Source organism: Brachionichthys hirsutus, chromosome 3, assembly GCF_040956055.1.
Source record: "Brachionichthys hirsutus isolate HB-005 chromosome 3, CSIRO-AGI_Bhir_v1, whole genome shotgun sequence".
Lineage (NCBI taxonomy): Eukaryota > Metazoa > Chordata > Actinopteri > Lophiiformes > Brachionichthyidae > Brachionichthys > Brachionichthys hirsutus.
This window is the reverse complement of record NC_090899.1, coordinates 3,816,276-3,829,953: the sequence shown is the minus strand read 5'-3', so window position 1 is coordinate 3,829,953 and position 13,678 is coordinate 3,816,276. Positions and strand designations below refer to the sequence as shown.

The 13,678-nt window shown below is 40.5% G+C and overlaps 3 protein-coding genes across 3 annotated transcripts; all 3 read left to right on the top strand.

Annotated features, from left to right (window-relative positions):
* Positions 1-3,776: 3,776 nt before the first annotated feature.
* Positions 3,777-5,156, top strand: apoa2 (apolipoprotein A-II). Its single transcript, XM_068760474.1, has 4 exons — positions 3,777-3,862; positions 4,042-4,086; positions 4,392-4,614; positions 4,758-5,156. The coding sequence occupies exons 2-4, from the start codon at positions 4,044-4,046 to the stop codon at positions 4,918-4,920; spliced, it is 429 nt and encodes a 142-aa protein (XP_068616575.1). The 5' UTR covers positions 3,777-3,862; positions 4,042-4,043; the 3' UTR covers positions 4,921-5,156.
* A 3,075-nt stretch (positions 5,157-8,231) lies between these two features.
* Positions 8,232-9,160, top strand: apoc2 (apolipoprotein C-II). Its single transcript, XM_068760412.1, has 3 exons — positions 8,232-8,289; positions 8,418-8,574; positions 8,662-9,160. Exons 1-3 carry the CDS (start codon positions 8,241-8,243, stop codon positions 8,747-8,749), a joined length of 294 nt encoding a protein of 97 aa, XP_068616513.1. The 5' UTR covers positions 8,232-8,240; the 3' UTR covers positions 8,750-9,160.
* Positions 9,161-11,075: 1,915 nt separating this feature from the next.
* On the top strand, positions 11,076-13,678 carry LOC137917737 (trypsinogen-like protein 3). The gene is made up of 5 exons (XM_068760461.1): positions 11,076-11,121; positions 11,204-11,345; positions 11,434-11,687; positions 13,187-13,323; positions 13,423-13,678. Exons 1-5 carry the CDS (start codon positions 11,082-11,084, stop codon positions 13,606-13,608), a joined length of 759 nt encoding a protein of 252 aa, XP_068616562.1. The 5' UTR covers positions 11,076-11,081; the 3' UTR covers positions 13,609-13,678.

Sequence of the window (13,678 nt, the reverse complement as noted above, 5' to 3'; positions counted from 1 at the left end):
CTGGTGCAGGTAGATTTCTGATAGAAAGTTCATGTATTATTAATTCAGAATCAAACCATTTGATTATATCAAATGTTCTTTTTATACATCTAGAAACAATTTGGTTTCTATGTACCGGTATATATATTTTTATCAACACAAATAAATTCAAAAACATTTTATTTATCCCCATGGGGCAAGTTCAGATTTGATCAAATATCAAGTGTTAATAGTCTTAAAACGAATTCTTTAAAAAATGTAATAAAAAAAAAAAAAGCGTAGACTGTCCGCAAAGTGATTGTTCTTGATTTATTTAGATTAATTGGTCTATATAATTGGACACTAAAGGTGATCAGTCATCAATGTCTGATTGATAAGTTTATGTCTGTTAATGTTATATAGAATAGAATAGCTGAAAACAAATTGTACCACGCGAGGACATTTTTTGTTTTAGCTCTCTTGAACATTCAGCATAAAATATAAATAAAAGTGCACTCTAAATATGAATATTCTTGTAAATCAATTTAGTACAACTGTTGAATACACAGAAATATGGGTTGCACAAATTGTCATCAAGTTATTTACACAGCAGCAATGTCAACTGTTAATAGCTGGTGCCAAAGGGCAAGTGCCAACATGGCTGATTTTCTGGAGTTTCACAACTCCCGGGCTAAAGTCACTGTTTATGCTGGGCTAATAATCAACCACTTCTCCCAATTCATTGATATCCTTTCCTGTGAAGAGAGCAGAGTGACAGAGGTCAGTGTGCCCAAGCACAGAAGCTGCAGATTTCTACTTATTAATCTATTCACTTTCACTTTGACTAACCGAAGATGTCAGGTAAACTGCTACCTCACCATTAATCACTTCTTAGGACATACTCAGCCTTTTAATTCTGGGGTGGCTGTGACTAAGAAGCTAAGAATGTCGTCCACTTTGGGAGGCTGGTGATGAAGCCACAGTTCTCCCAGTCAACATGCTTTCTCCCCTGGGCTCCCGTGCAACAAACTGGAGTAGACTCAGCTTCACTGTTATAGTACTGAGATAAGGAAGCGCATCAGGCATCTGATGGAGACGCCGATGTACTGCTGGGTGGCGAAGGTCCACAGTCGTTTTCAGTCTGACACAGACTCTGAGGAGACGCCGGGCCTTCTTGAGTCTTCTGAAGATTAGCAGATGCTTGGTGAGCCTCGTGAACTGTGATGGAAGTGCTGAGGGTCCCCAGTAGAGACCCTGTGAGATGTGTGCTGTTGTCATCCAGATGGAAGAGGGCAGCATATAATGAGATGTGGAAATAATTCAGGCTTACTCCAGTCACACAGCTGGTCCCCAAAACATTTAAGGCATTCACCAAAACATTTAGATGACGTTTAAATACAATAATAGTTTAAAATTGAATTGCTAATTCAGTGCCATTCACTGGCTGGTCAAAAACGCTGTCTGGTATTATTGGGCCCCTGGTTCCCTGGTGGATTATTACTAAAGTACAATATCATTCAGTCATGAAGGAAGCATTTATTACAGATTTATAAACTATGTTCCAGTTTTGTTCCTCGCTTGTAACTTATTAGTTGTTAAATAGCATTAGCTGCTCTATGATGATGACCCAATCACATTGTGCCCTTGGTACAATGTGATCATTAGTTAATTGTTAATGAGCCATTATTAAGTCCCCCGAGGCGGGGCTTATGTAATCACCGTCTGTCCATCTGTCTGGCGGTTATAACTCAAAGTTACAGACGGATCTTGATCACATTTTCAGGAAATGTTGACAATGTTACCAGAAATGGATTATTACATTTTGGTGATGATCCAGAAGAGATCCTGGATTATGAAGCAGTTTGAAATTTTCGTTAACATTGCAGTCAATGGAGCTTCAAAATGTGCGGTTGGTTATTGACCGGATGTTGAAATAATCGTGTAGTGTGGGGATCTCCATCTTACCACCAAATAATGTCCGGATCGGATCCAGAATGACGTTAGGAAAAAATATGTAATTATTTTAAATAGAACTTGAAATGAGCACCGCATACATCTAGTGTATAGTTTGATACATGTTGATCAAATGTGCGTTATAATTTAAGTTAACCTTTCTGAGATATAAGAGAAGAGAACATACACACACACACACACACACACACGGACACATGCGTAGCGTAGTGCAGATGTTGAAAACTCAGAATTTAAAAACAAGAGCAAAACTTGATCCCGTCTGTTTAGACAGCTGTGAGTTCAGCAACTTAGTTCTGAACCCAACCTGCCCTACTTGCGTCCCATTCAGAACATGCAGTACCAAAAAAAAAAAAAAGGATCCTCAGCACACAGAGAGCCAAATTGATTTTGTTGCTGGACTATGCCCACAGATATGCTTTGCTTGACTTCCACTCTTTATCTCATACCTGCCTCCAGTCTCTCCTGCCAGGACAGCGATGCCGTCTAGTCTGTATACATATCAGCCCCCGCTAAATGGATTTGGATATCTGACCCAAAGGACATTTGGACAATTACAGAACTCAGATAGCGCTGGTCTTGATATTGATGTTGATCTCACACTGTTCTGAAATCAGAGATGGTTTTTGACTGAATTAACGTTGAATGGGGGCAGATATGAAAGAAAACAGTACCTGCCAAGACTACTGTGAGTGGTGGTTGTGGCATTACATTAAAAATAAAAAAAATGAATTAGACTGACAGCTTTCAACATTATGAAATATATATTCCAAAAAATAATCATTTGATAATTATAATTCTGTTTTGTTGTGGCATATGGACAAGAAAGAGTTATACAAAGATTTAAAATCCATTATTCTACCTGCCCGTTCTTTGATTTCTGATAAAAGTCTGCCTCTGCAGCATGAGGGAAGCTTTAAGCCAAACAGTTCGCTATCACTACAATTACCTCTTCTGACCTTCTTACAACTCATTCATGCAAGTAAGTTTGTGATTGTCAGCTATTAGACTTAAAATAAGTGTTTATATGCATACATATGTGTTTGTATGTGTTCACTGTAGGCTTCTTCCACCAATCATTCATGACATAATGACCACTAGCATTATCCATTGATGGCAGGGAATACTGTTCCATGAAAGGATGTTCATGGTCTGCAACAATGCCTAATTAAGTGGGACGTGTCAAAGGAAATGGAATTTTCAAATCTGCCATTAAGTGAATGTTGATGACCTACCGGTATATTCATTACTTTGACTGATACTGCTGCTTATTACTTAACCCCAACCCTAACCCTAATTAAAAAAATTAGGACAGTGAAAACCTTTATCCCATCTTGATAACATTTCATGGTGCAGCCTATGTCCAGGCATCAGGCAGCGAAGGGAACGCAGAAACCAGAGCATTGGCTGGCTTTAACACAGTGTGTCCAGATGGGTCCTATGTGATTACCTGTTGATCATTTACTCTGATCTGGGTGGATATTACAAAATATTTTTGACGTGCAGTAATTAGCACAGTTTAAGAGCTTATTTTACTGTAGGAAGTAGTAATCTTTATTTTTTTTAGCCATATAAGCAATAATACAGAATATGCACAATGACATTTTGTATGGCAATAAATACAGCATCACTGGGGCTCCATCACCATAGGAAACAGATGAACTTACTTTTTGAGAAACATTGCACAATCACAGCCATATTTCAACATTCGGTGTTGAAAGTGGGGATCACGTACACTGAACTTTGTTTAGGTTTATGTGTGTGTGTGTGAGCTTGCATGATAGTGCGTGCGCGCATGTGCGTGCTCGTCAGATGACGTTTGTTTACAGTTCTCCCCCTATATTATCCCCAGCCAGATGTGCGCTCCGAGTTACAGACAACTCATCAGAGAAGACTGTCACTTCTTGGATCTGCTCGTCCAACCCAACTGCAGGTACGTTTTTTTTTTCTTTGTTTTTTTCCTCAGAGCAGGAGCTTGTTTCTTTTTCTATTTTATTAAAGATAGATATTTTATATTTGAATTCAGTCTCTGCAATCTTAGAAATGTTTTTATCATCTGTGAGAAAAAAATTCTGATTCAATCAATTTAATTTCCGCTTTCTCTTGTTTCAGCGATGAATACAAAGTATGCTGTGGCACTGCTTCTTGTCATGCAGGGTAAGGCGACGCATCAGCAACCTTTCACAATTGTGCTATACATTTTTGAATTTGAAATGAGTTACACTATAATTGCTATGTGGCTACGTAAATAATTACTTAAAATGCAATTTGTTTGCATTTTTCTGATAACATATGCTTTGATTGTTATAAATCAAGTCCTTCTAAATGGAACAAAATTTGTGGATGCAATTACAAAGCACATTTTTGTTGGTCATACACAAAAGAATATAGTCACTTCATAATTCTTTCAGATTAACATGTCCAGATCATCTGCATTCTCATCTCTTCTGGTATATTTTCAGTCTCCGTGAGTCTGTGTGATGTCCCTAAACCATCACCTGAACTTCTTGCCAAGTATGAGGACTTAAAAACCAGGATCACAAACAGAATAAATTCAGGCTTCATGACAATAAAGACCAACGCTGAGCCTGTACTGGGTGTGGTGATGACACCCGAGGATGTCGAGAATGTGAAAGAGTCTGTGGCAAGTCTACCTAAAGCTCAGCAAGTCTCCAGGACTTACGAGTAAGTGGAACTATATTGATTCATCTCAACGTTTCAACATTTCTCTTGAAAACGTCAAACACACACAGCAAAAGAAATGGTGGTGATCAATCCGTTTGCCTTGGGATATGACTGTAAATAATATTCCTCTTCTGATTCTACAGTGCGGTGGAGACTGAAATAAAGAATTTGGCTGCAAAGTTCCGCAATATCTTGCTCGGTATTTATCAGGAGTACCTCCGACCGAAAGTTGGCGAAGACTTGAGCACAGCCATCGACAGACTGAGGACCTTGGTGGAAATTGTAGATCCCCCTCAGGATGAATAAGAGTGCATAGAATCTACACCAGTTAAGGCTGCAAAGAGCAATGCAGAAGGCGATTACAATCCTCTGTTCCTTTTCAAATCAAAATCCTTCCTAAATCATGCAAAGTCAAATGCAGGCCAGGCATGTCACCACAACACCACATGTGCAAATTGTGCGTGTACAGTATGTTATTTTGGTACACTAACTAAAGTGTGATCGTGCATCAAGATGTGTGAGTGTGTTGATTAAAGTGAAGTGGAAACAATTTCAGTTTGGTCTCTTCATTGATTTTGATTCACTTCCATAAAACTTGAAGCTTCATTTTTTGACCATTTTTTATGCCATCATATTGTTTTATGAGCCAAATGAGATTTTCCTTTCTCCACTAACCCCCCTGTTATATGGCTGGAGAATTATAATTCAGTTAAAAAAAAAAGACAATATGACGTTCATCGAAAGAAACATTATTAATGAAACCAACATTGAAGTAATGTTATTTGATATTAAGATTGATATTAATTTGTGTCACCTTTTTAATAAACCTAACTTTTTTTTTTATTGGCTTTACTCTCAGCAAAACTCTAATGCTCAGTGTCATCTAATTTAGCTTCCAGAAAAGGGGAAAGAAAATAGTGTTTAGCTAAATTAGATCAATTCGAAACTAATCAATAGATAATTTCATCGAGATATAAATATATAAAGACGTATGATCCCACCAGACATTTTTGACTGGAAAAGAATGTGAAAAGAATTTGTCAGTGACCTCAATGAAGCAGCATTCTCATTTGGATTATGATGTCAATCTGGGGGGGTCAACTGGACCTGTACGAAATGCATGAAGATATTGGATGAGAGGCAAAACATCTACCAGTTTGCAGTTGACTTCATTCCATACAGAGATCACTTATAACATAACTATTATTAACTATTATCTAATTCACAGTAGTTAGCCAGCGGCTAACTACATACAAAGTTCCACTCAGAGGCTTTCACCTACAAAGCCGAAAGCCTCTGAGTGGAACTTGTTCTTGCAAATTTACAACACAATAGCATTCAGTAAACTGTCCGTCTGTCTGTCTGCAGGATGCATCCTGTATATAATTAGAGAAAGTTGCTGTAATACTATTAGTCCTTATATGGAACCTCTTTAATCTGACTGACCAATCACGGTGCTTTACAACTAGAGCCAGCATTCACCCTTCCATACACAGGCTATAATGCTATGCAAATGCTATCAGAAGCAATAATACAGAAATGGTCTGTACCTTCAAAATAACATGCTGTCGTCACATTATTTGTCCTCAACTGCGCTGCAGCTTATAGCAAACCACTGCATGGCATTAAGTGGAAATATGGGAATTTAATTTATATGTTGTGCTGAACTTTGGTGATTTGTAGATTATGATGTTCTGTCGGTCAAAGAAAAATAAACTGTTTTTTGTCCCTGAAGAAAGAAGAGTGTGTTATTTGGCTCACACACATTTGTTGGTCACAAAGTGATCTGCGTGGGCGAGCAAACATTTGCCCTTATTAAAGCAGAGCAATGACATTTACCCCAAATGTGTAACCAGAAGATAAACAGATGCTAAAAAGGCAAATGAATCAAGACTAATTTTAAGAAGAAATAAGAATGAAGGCAAATATTATTTTCAATAGGGTATCAAACAAAAATAAAAATTGCATGAGGACAGCACAACAAACAGCAGTGAGTAAACAACCTGAAATGACCTGGACTTTGTACTCCGGCTCTCAGAAACAAATATTTTGTCTTTCACCTGCGTCATCCAGTGACAATATTCCTCAAATTCTTCCGAAAAACAAGCCAATTCCTTGAAACCGCTCGAACATCTGTTACACAAGGTCATAATTCTACCCAAAATATAACTCAAATAAATGTCCAGCCTAAAAAGCTGAAGGCTCTTTTATTGACTTCCTGCTCGATAAATGTAATCCAATCACACGTTTCATAACTGAATCAGGAAGGTGACGTGTTCAACACACTCTTGACTTCTGACCATCTTGATAGGACTTAGGACTATAGTGATGTAATGCAAGTATCAAATGCCTCTTGAGAAAGTTTACAAAAATGTCAACAGATTTTTTCATCCGTAAAAGGGGTTTTCATGTTCAAATGCAATATTTCTTCAGAACATCACTCTGGATCGGATCCACATGAAATGTGGTGGTGAGATAGAGATCCCCGCCCTACACGACTGTCAAATTCCATAAACATCGGTCAATAATCAACCGAGATATTGAAGAACAAATGTTGAAGCTCCATTGACTGCAATGTTAACAAAAATATCAAAGTGATCCAGAATCCAGGATCTCTTCTGGATCATTACAAAACTTTAACCATCTGTTTCTGGTAACATTCCCAACATTTCCTGAAAATTTAATCCAGATCAGTCTGGAACGTTTTGAGTTATTTTGCTAACAGACGGACGGACGGACGGACAGACAAAAGCCAGTGATCACATAACATAATATAAAAATGTGAGATGATTGTTGATGGTGGAGTATAAATTAGATGTGAGAGGTTTCAGGCTCTATTGTCCTTTAAATCAAATCATCCTTAACCCTTTAAAGCCCGCACCATGAAGAACACAGTAATTTTTGGAAAATTAGGTCTTAATGAAACATTCTAACAAATTTGTCAAAAAAAACAAACAAACATAATTTTTTACATAAGTGCTCTAATTTGTGTAACTTTTGCAAAAACCTGAATTTGTTTTGTGTAAAATGCAGATGCATGTGTTGGCTTGTATCTATCAATCTGGAGATGTAGAAGTCTCAAAATCCTGAAAGGCCACGTGTATCAAATATGATACGTTTGGAAATAAATGGTTACCGATAAGGGGATGGTGTTTTTGTTTAAAGCTACTTTATGTATGCCGAGAGAAAAACAAACACGCTCCCACAATCGCACATCTGACAACAGTACAGGTTTATCTAGCGCGAGGTGCACTTTGGCTCTGAGAGCGACAAGTCCACACATCTATCCTATAAAAACAGGCTGGGCCAACCTCTGTTCTCTTCATCACAGTCATTTCTGAAGAGGGACGGGGTGAGTACTGACATTTTAACTTCAATTACAGGACAAGGTAAAGTAATTCACCTCAGAGGTGGGTGAAGACAGAATTTTGATTTTGAGATTTACGCTCTATGTTCATCAGAATTGAGTAAAAAAAATAGCTTCATTCTAGATTAGTTTAAAAAATAGATGCTATTTATGTGCAGACAGGCAGCGGCACATCTTCAGGACAATGTCTCACCCTAGTGGATAAAGTGAGCAAAGCTCTAAATGGCTCCTCATTTTCTTTCTAGACTTGAGTGGCATCATGAACAAACTGCTGGCCGTTACTGTGCTGGTCGCACTGCTCGCTCTCAGTAAGTACTTTCTCAGACAATAAGAAGCATAAAAAATTACAGATGAAAAATGCATTTTGATTCTCCCAATTAGCTGCAGCGGTGCCCTTTGACCCCCCCCCCCCCCCCTCTTTACCCGTTCCGTGCAGATACTGAATGCTTCCGCGTATCAAGGCAGGTTAAGGAAGAGGAGGGGATCCTGACCACGGTGACAAATTCTGTCAAGTCCTACTATGAGAGTGCCATCGACACAATCACTGATTACGGTGACAGCATCAAGAGCCTCAAGATAGAAGAGAAGGCACAGTAAGAGTTTTTAAATGTAGATTGAATGGATGCTATGTGAAAGTTAAAACTGGTGGACTTATATTGGACTGCTTGTCTCTCCTGCAGGAACTTTTACGAAGAACTTACCACAGTGATGAGCACCTATTTGGGCATCATGCAAGACCAGATTTACCACAGCTTTTCATCCCAGTAGTAAATCAAAAAAAAAAATGCCATCTTTCAATACCTCAGCTACCTTTTCTGAAAAGGTCCAACATCCAAATGTCCTTTTGACATTTAGAGTTAGGTCATGTCTCATATCATCCAATCCTTAAAACCTCAAAGGATTTCTTCAGAACGATTGGACTCTGCCATCTCCGTGGCAACCTCTTGGACTATTCTGCAGGCAGTCAATGCTGGACTGTAAAAAACCAGAACCGCGCGTGCAGGGAAACTGGACCGGAGGATGTAGCAGAACAAAGCATCCGACATTGTACCAACAATTCTCTCCATGGGTCGAAGAATTTGAAACGGCATGAACATAATGCAAATATTAACAAAGTGTTACCACTGCCTGCTGTTTTTAATCCTTATAGTTCCACTCTAACAGTCCTCCCATCACTAAATACAAATATTTTTTTGTCATATCTTGAAATAAAATATTTATACAACAATAAAAAAAAAAAAAAAAAAGATGTCTGTGGTTGATAAAGGAGAATTTATTTCTCGCTGTGATATTTAATCGAGTATATTTATCCTATCTCTGTTTTATTAAACGCTGCTGCTGTGAAAAGACGCCGTCTTCATGTCGGCATCAATTTGGAAGCAGCCAACAGACTTTCCTCAGCCGATGCAGCATCACCAGAACAAACAAACAAAAAGGCCCGTTGTTGCAATTAATAATGGATTCAAAGACACAGCGTGTGAAGCGCGAGCGAAAAGAAACCGATGGCGACGAATGAACGACACAGACGGTGATGCAAGGATGTTGTGATTTTTAACTAATGTATGAATCTACACAACATATTGTCATCTCTGGAGCTGCAGCCGACAAACAAGAGCGAAATCTCCGCTCGTCTTGTTTTGCTGTTACAGGGATGTATAATTCTCAAGATGAAAAGGCAAAGAACATGTTCGTGTAAATTCCAAAGGAATGCAGAATAAAATACAATAAAAAATAAACTACTACTGAGAATATTGTGAGGCATGTTAATCCAACATGTGGGCTTTGGGAGGACTGAGCTTCCAGATTTTTGCATTTTAAAAACCACATTGGTAAACGTCACACAGGTGAACTCAAGAGTGCCAGCCTCCAGTGTTGTGTGTTGACCCTGGAGTTCTACTTATGTGACCATCTGTCATGTTTCCTCTATGTGGGTAATTAGTAATTGTGAGCTGTGATCAGATGTTGTTTCTCCAGGGACAAATGATATGGGTAGAAGATTCCTGAAAATTCCATCAGGAGCTTTTTGAGTTATGTTGCTAACAGTCAGACAGACAGACAGACAGATAGACCGACCAACGCTGGTGATTACAGAACCCCCGCCTCGCCGGAGGTATTAAAAACTCCAAAGACAAAGGGCAAATCTTTAACGTTCAGAGCAATTAATCAATTTGATTATTTCTTATCTTCTGTAACAATCATGGAAACATGAAATACCTTGCACTTTATGGGGAGTGACTGTGAAACATCAGTGTGTTAATAGGCCGGTGTATTACAGCAGCTCATATAATCATATAATGGATAACTAAAATAAGTTGATATTAGTATATGTTGATCTGGATATCTGGATTACGCCGCTGCCTTCGAGGCCATCAGTTCCAATCGATGACGCAAGACCTCACGGAAGTGATTTTACGCCTCTGATATTAAGTTATCTATGGGGCACAAGGCGAAAATTAACGACTGGAAATATAGTCCACAGTTCTACAAAAGGCTTCATGATGGGCCAAATTAGTCACAGTAAATTGATAGGAGTTAGACTTGCTCAATATCAATGGAAGTAGCTTTATCAGATGTTCATGCCATTTATTCTTCTTGAGCATGTTGAGGGTCGCTTAGTTTGAAGTTGATTATTTTTTTTAAATACGGCTTGCCATCCCAATACTTTGATTACTGGTGGTTCTGAGTCAGTGTTTTTTCTTGTGCACGTTTTATTTTGTATTTAAATTTTTGACTTTTAATTCATGGACCACCAATAATTACTACGGTGTGTGCTAATGTGGACTAAACCAGAAAATAAAGCAACTTATATCGTTCAGCAAAACCTAGAATCATGGAAAAACACAACTGAGCTTATTTATCCTTGATGCTACTTGTTTATTCCAGGAGAAGCAAAAAAAAAAAAAAAAAAAAGGAATGGAATGTTTACCGTAAACTGTAAAGGTGTGTCGCAGTGCCGGTCTTCCTGAACATTGTTAAACAGATGTTGAAATATGAGGTAGTTATCAGCGCTGGGTTGTTAAAAAAAGATAAAAGAAAACGCCTCCCAGATATAAGGAGGCGAGAAGAATCACATCAGCCAATAAAGCAGCAGAAAAACATCATGCATCTTCTCCTCCTGGCGTTTTCCGTGGGCCTAGTGGGTAAATATGATCACGCTCAACACCCACAAGAAACTGTACCTCGGAAATAGAACGTTGCATTCTTCTTTGCTCTCCCTTGCAGGAGCTTTTCCCCTGGAGGACGACAAAGCTTGCCGGCCTCACACCAGACCCTGGCAGGTCCACCTGCACGGCGGTGGCGTGTCCTGCAGCGGAGCGCTCATCAACGAGTGGTGGATCGTGACCTCCTTCGCCTGCGCGCCCACGTGAGTCAGAGCGGCCCTTCCCGCCTAATGAACTTACTGCTGGTGTTGGAATGGAAAGGCCTGATTATGCTGATGCGTGTGGCCGCAGAGCGTTCCAAACCGTCGCGTCGCTTGGGGACCATGACGTCACGGTGCAGGAGGGCACAGAGCAGCACATCACTGTGGCTGACGTCATACGCCACGGACCATACCGCTCGCCTCTCCACAGCCTCACGATGGTCCGCCTGGCCTCGCCAGCCCGCTTCACCCCGTACGTCAAACCCGTCCCTCTGCCCAGCCGCTGCCCGCAGCCCGGAGACGCCTGCCAGGTCAGCGGCTGGGGATCCACCATCGCAAATCAATGTAAGTGGGTTTTTAATCCTAATTAACTTGTCACCATCTCAGAATTTCAAATGTAAACACTTATATAATCCAGTCCACAAGAACTCCATTTAAAAAGCAAAAGTACTGTTTGAAAGTCCTAATTTCTGCCGATTAGGAGTTGATTTCTTGCAGCGTAGTCCAAGTTGAAAATCTTCCACCAAGTCAGTCCAAAAAATAAGCAGCACTCGAAAATAGGATTAATCAAATTAGCTATCAATACGTTACATAATGAGAAAAGGAAACCCTCATTCTTTTTATAGTTAGGTACGACTAGTACTAAATTAGTATTCCCAGTACATTCATGAAATGTATTCTCCTTAAAATAGATGTGCATGGAGTCACACCAGTTGCATTATTCACTTGGCAGCAATAAATATTTATTGGTTTAATAAAGACCACGGAATACATAATGCACCACGGTCGCTTTTACATTGTCTCTCAGCAGAAGGCTGGATTTTAATTAGCAGGTGAGCGCACAGATGCTAAGAGGCTCATCGGTATTTTGGTCACTGCCGACAGCTCAAATTGGCCGTCTCAAATCAGATAAACGTCTAATTGCCTGTCACGATGCCCAGTGAGTGATCAACACTAACGAACGAGGGTAGACCTCAAAAATAGGTCCTGCTCTGAGTTTAGGCTTCATGCTTCAATGCAGGGAGCGGCAATGAATATAGAAATGGGGAGTAATCCATAGACTTGTGAGGAGAAAGGAGGAAGGAAGAACACTTTAGTGGGAGAATGAGTGGCAGATTGATGAGTGCTGGTGCAGAATATATCACAACGATTCCGTTCGCACTCAATAAGATTATAAGCAGAAGCAAAACAGAGTACAAATACGTAAATGAGAAGGTCCCAGAGGGGAACAGTGAGGTTACAAAGAATAGACGTAAAGAAGGTAGAGGACTTCAGGTACCTCGGGTTAACAGTGCAGAGTGATGGAGAGAATGCAGACAGGAGGTGCAGAATCGTGTGCAGGCAGGCTGGAACGGGGGAAGGAAAGTATCAGGTGTGCTCTGTGATAGGAGAGAGTCAGCGAGGATGAAGGGAAAGGTCTACAAGACAGTGGTGAGGACAGCCATCACGGCGGCTCTGAGGAAAAGACAGGAGGCGGAGCCAGAAGTGAAGATGCTGAGGTTCTCCTTGGGAGTGACCAGGTAGGACAGGATTTAGAAATGAGACAATAAAAGGGACAGTAAAGGTTAGACGTTTTGGAGATAAGATTAGAGAGACCAGACTTGGATGGTTTGGACATGTCCAGAGGAGAGACGGGGACTATATCGGTAGAAGGATGCTGAGAATGGAACTGCCAGGGAACAGGGCTAGAGGTCGACCCAGGAGACGATACATGGACGCAGTGAGGGAGGACACGAGAGTGGCTGCTGGTTGGTCTGCTGCAGCGACCCCTGACAGGACAAGCCGAATGAAAGAAATTAATAGTTTGAATGAATAATAAACCGCCACTTCCTCCTTTGAGACAGATGAGCCTGCTCGTCAGCTGAAGTGTATAACTGTGCCGATTGTGGACGACATGACTTGCATGAACACGTTCCCTGATTACATTTACTGGAGTATGGGTATGGTCTGCGCTGGTCAGGGAGACACCGATAACTGCCTGGTAAGCAAGCCTGGTCATCATGAGACACGACGGCCCACATTGCTGCGTTGTTGGAGAACTTCGCTGACCTGCCTCTTCTTCCTCCCTGGCCGTCACTAGCACGATGGCAGCGGTGTGATGGTGTGCAACGGCCAGCTGCAGGGCGTGCAGTGGTTCGCACACGGCTGCAGAAACCCAGCCCACCCCAGCGTCTACACCAAGCTGTGCTTGTACAACGACTGGATCAACGGTGTGATGGACCGCTACGCTCCGCTTGCTTCAACTCTACCCACCACAACGAAGTGAACTCTACCTGCCACAACGACGACTACGTGAGGCAGCAGAGTGGCATCTACGTTGACATTTGACTGGAAAT

Excerpts from the sequence above, each read along its gene's own strand:
- apoa2 (XM_068760474.1), top strand. The coding sequence starts at position 4,044 with ATGAATACAAAGTATGCTGTGGCACTGCTTCTTGTCATGCAGG. Across the intron at positions 4,087-4,391 it reads ACTGCTTCTTGTCATGCAGG|TCTCCGTGAGTCTGTGTGAT; the intron begins GTAAGGCGACGC and ends GTATATTTTCAG. Across the intron at positions 4,615-4,757 it reads CAAGTCTCCAGGACTTACGA|TGCGGTGGAGACTGAAATAA; the intron begins GTAAGTGGAACT and ends CTGATTCTACAG.
- apoc2 (XM_068760412.1), top strand. The coding sequence starts at position 8,241 with ATGAACAAACTGCTGGCCGTTACTGTGCTGGTCGCACTGCTCGCTCTC. Across the intron at positions 8,290-8,417 it reads GGTCGCACTGCTCGCTCTCA|ATACTGAATGCTTCCGCGTA; the intron begins GTAAGTACTTTC and ends CGTTCCGTGCAG. Across the intron at positions 8,575-8,661 it reads AAGATAGAAGAGAAGGCACA|GAACTTTTACGAAGAACTTA; the intron begins GTAAGAGTTTTT and ends TCTCTCCTGCAG.
- LOC137917737 (XM_068760461.1), top strand. The coding sequence starts at position 11,082 with ATGCATCTTCTCCTCCTGGCGTTTTCCGTGGGCCTAGTGG. Across the intron at positions 11,346-11,433 it reads TCCTTCGCCTGCGCGCCCAC|AGCGTTCCAAACCGTCGCGT; the intron begins GTGAGTCAGAGC and ends GTGTGGCCGCAG. Across the intron at positions 11,688-13,186 it reads ATCCACCATCGCAAATCAAT|ATGAGCCTGCTCGTCAGCTG; the intron begins GTAAGTGGGTTT and ends CCTTTGAGACAG.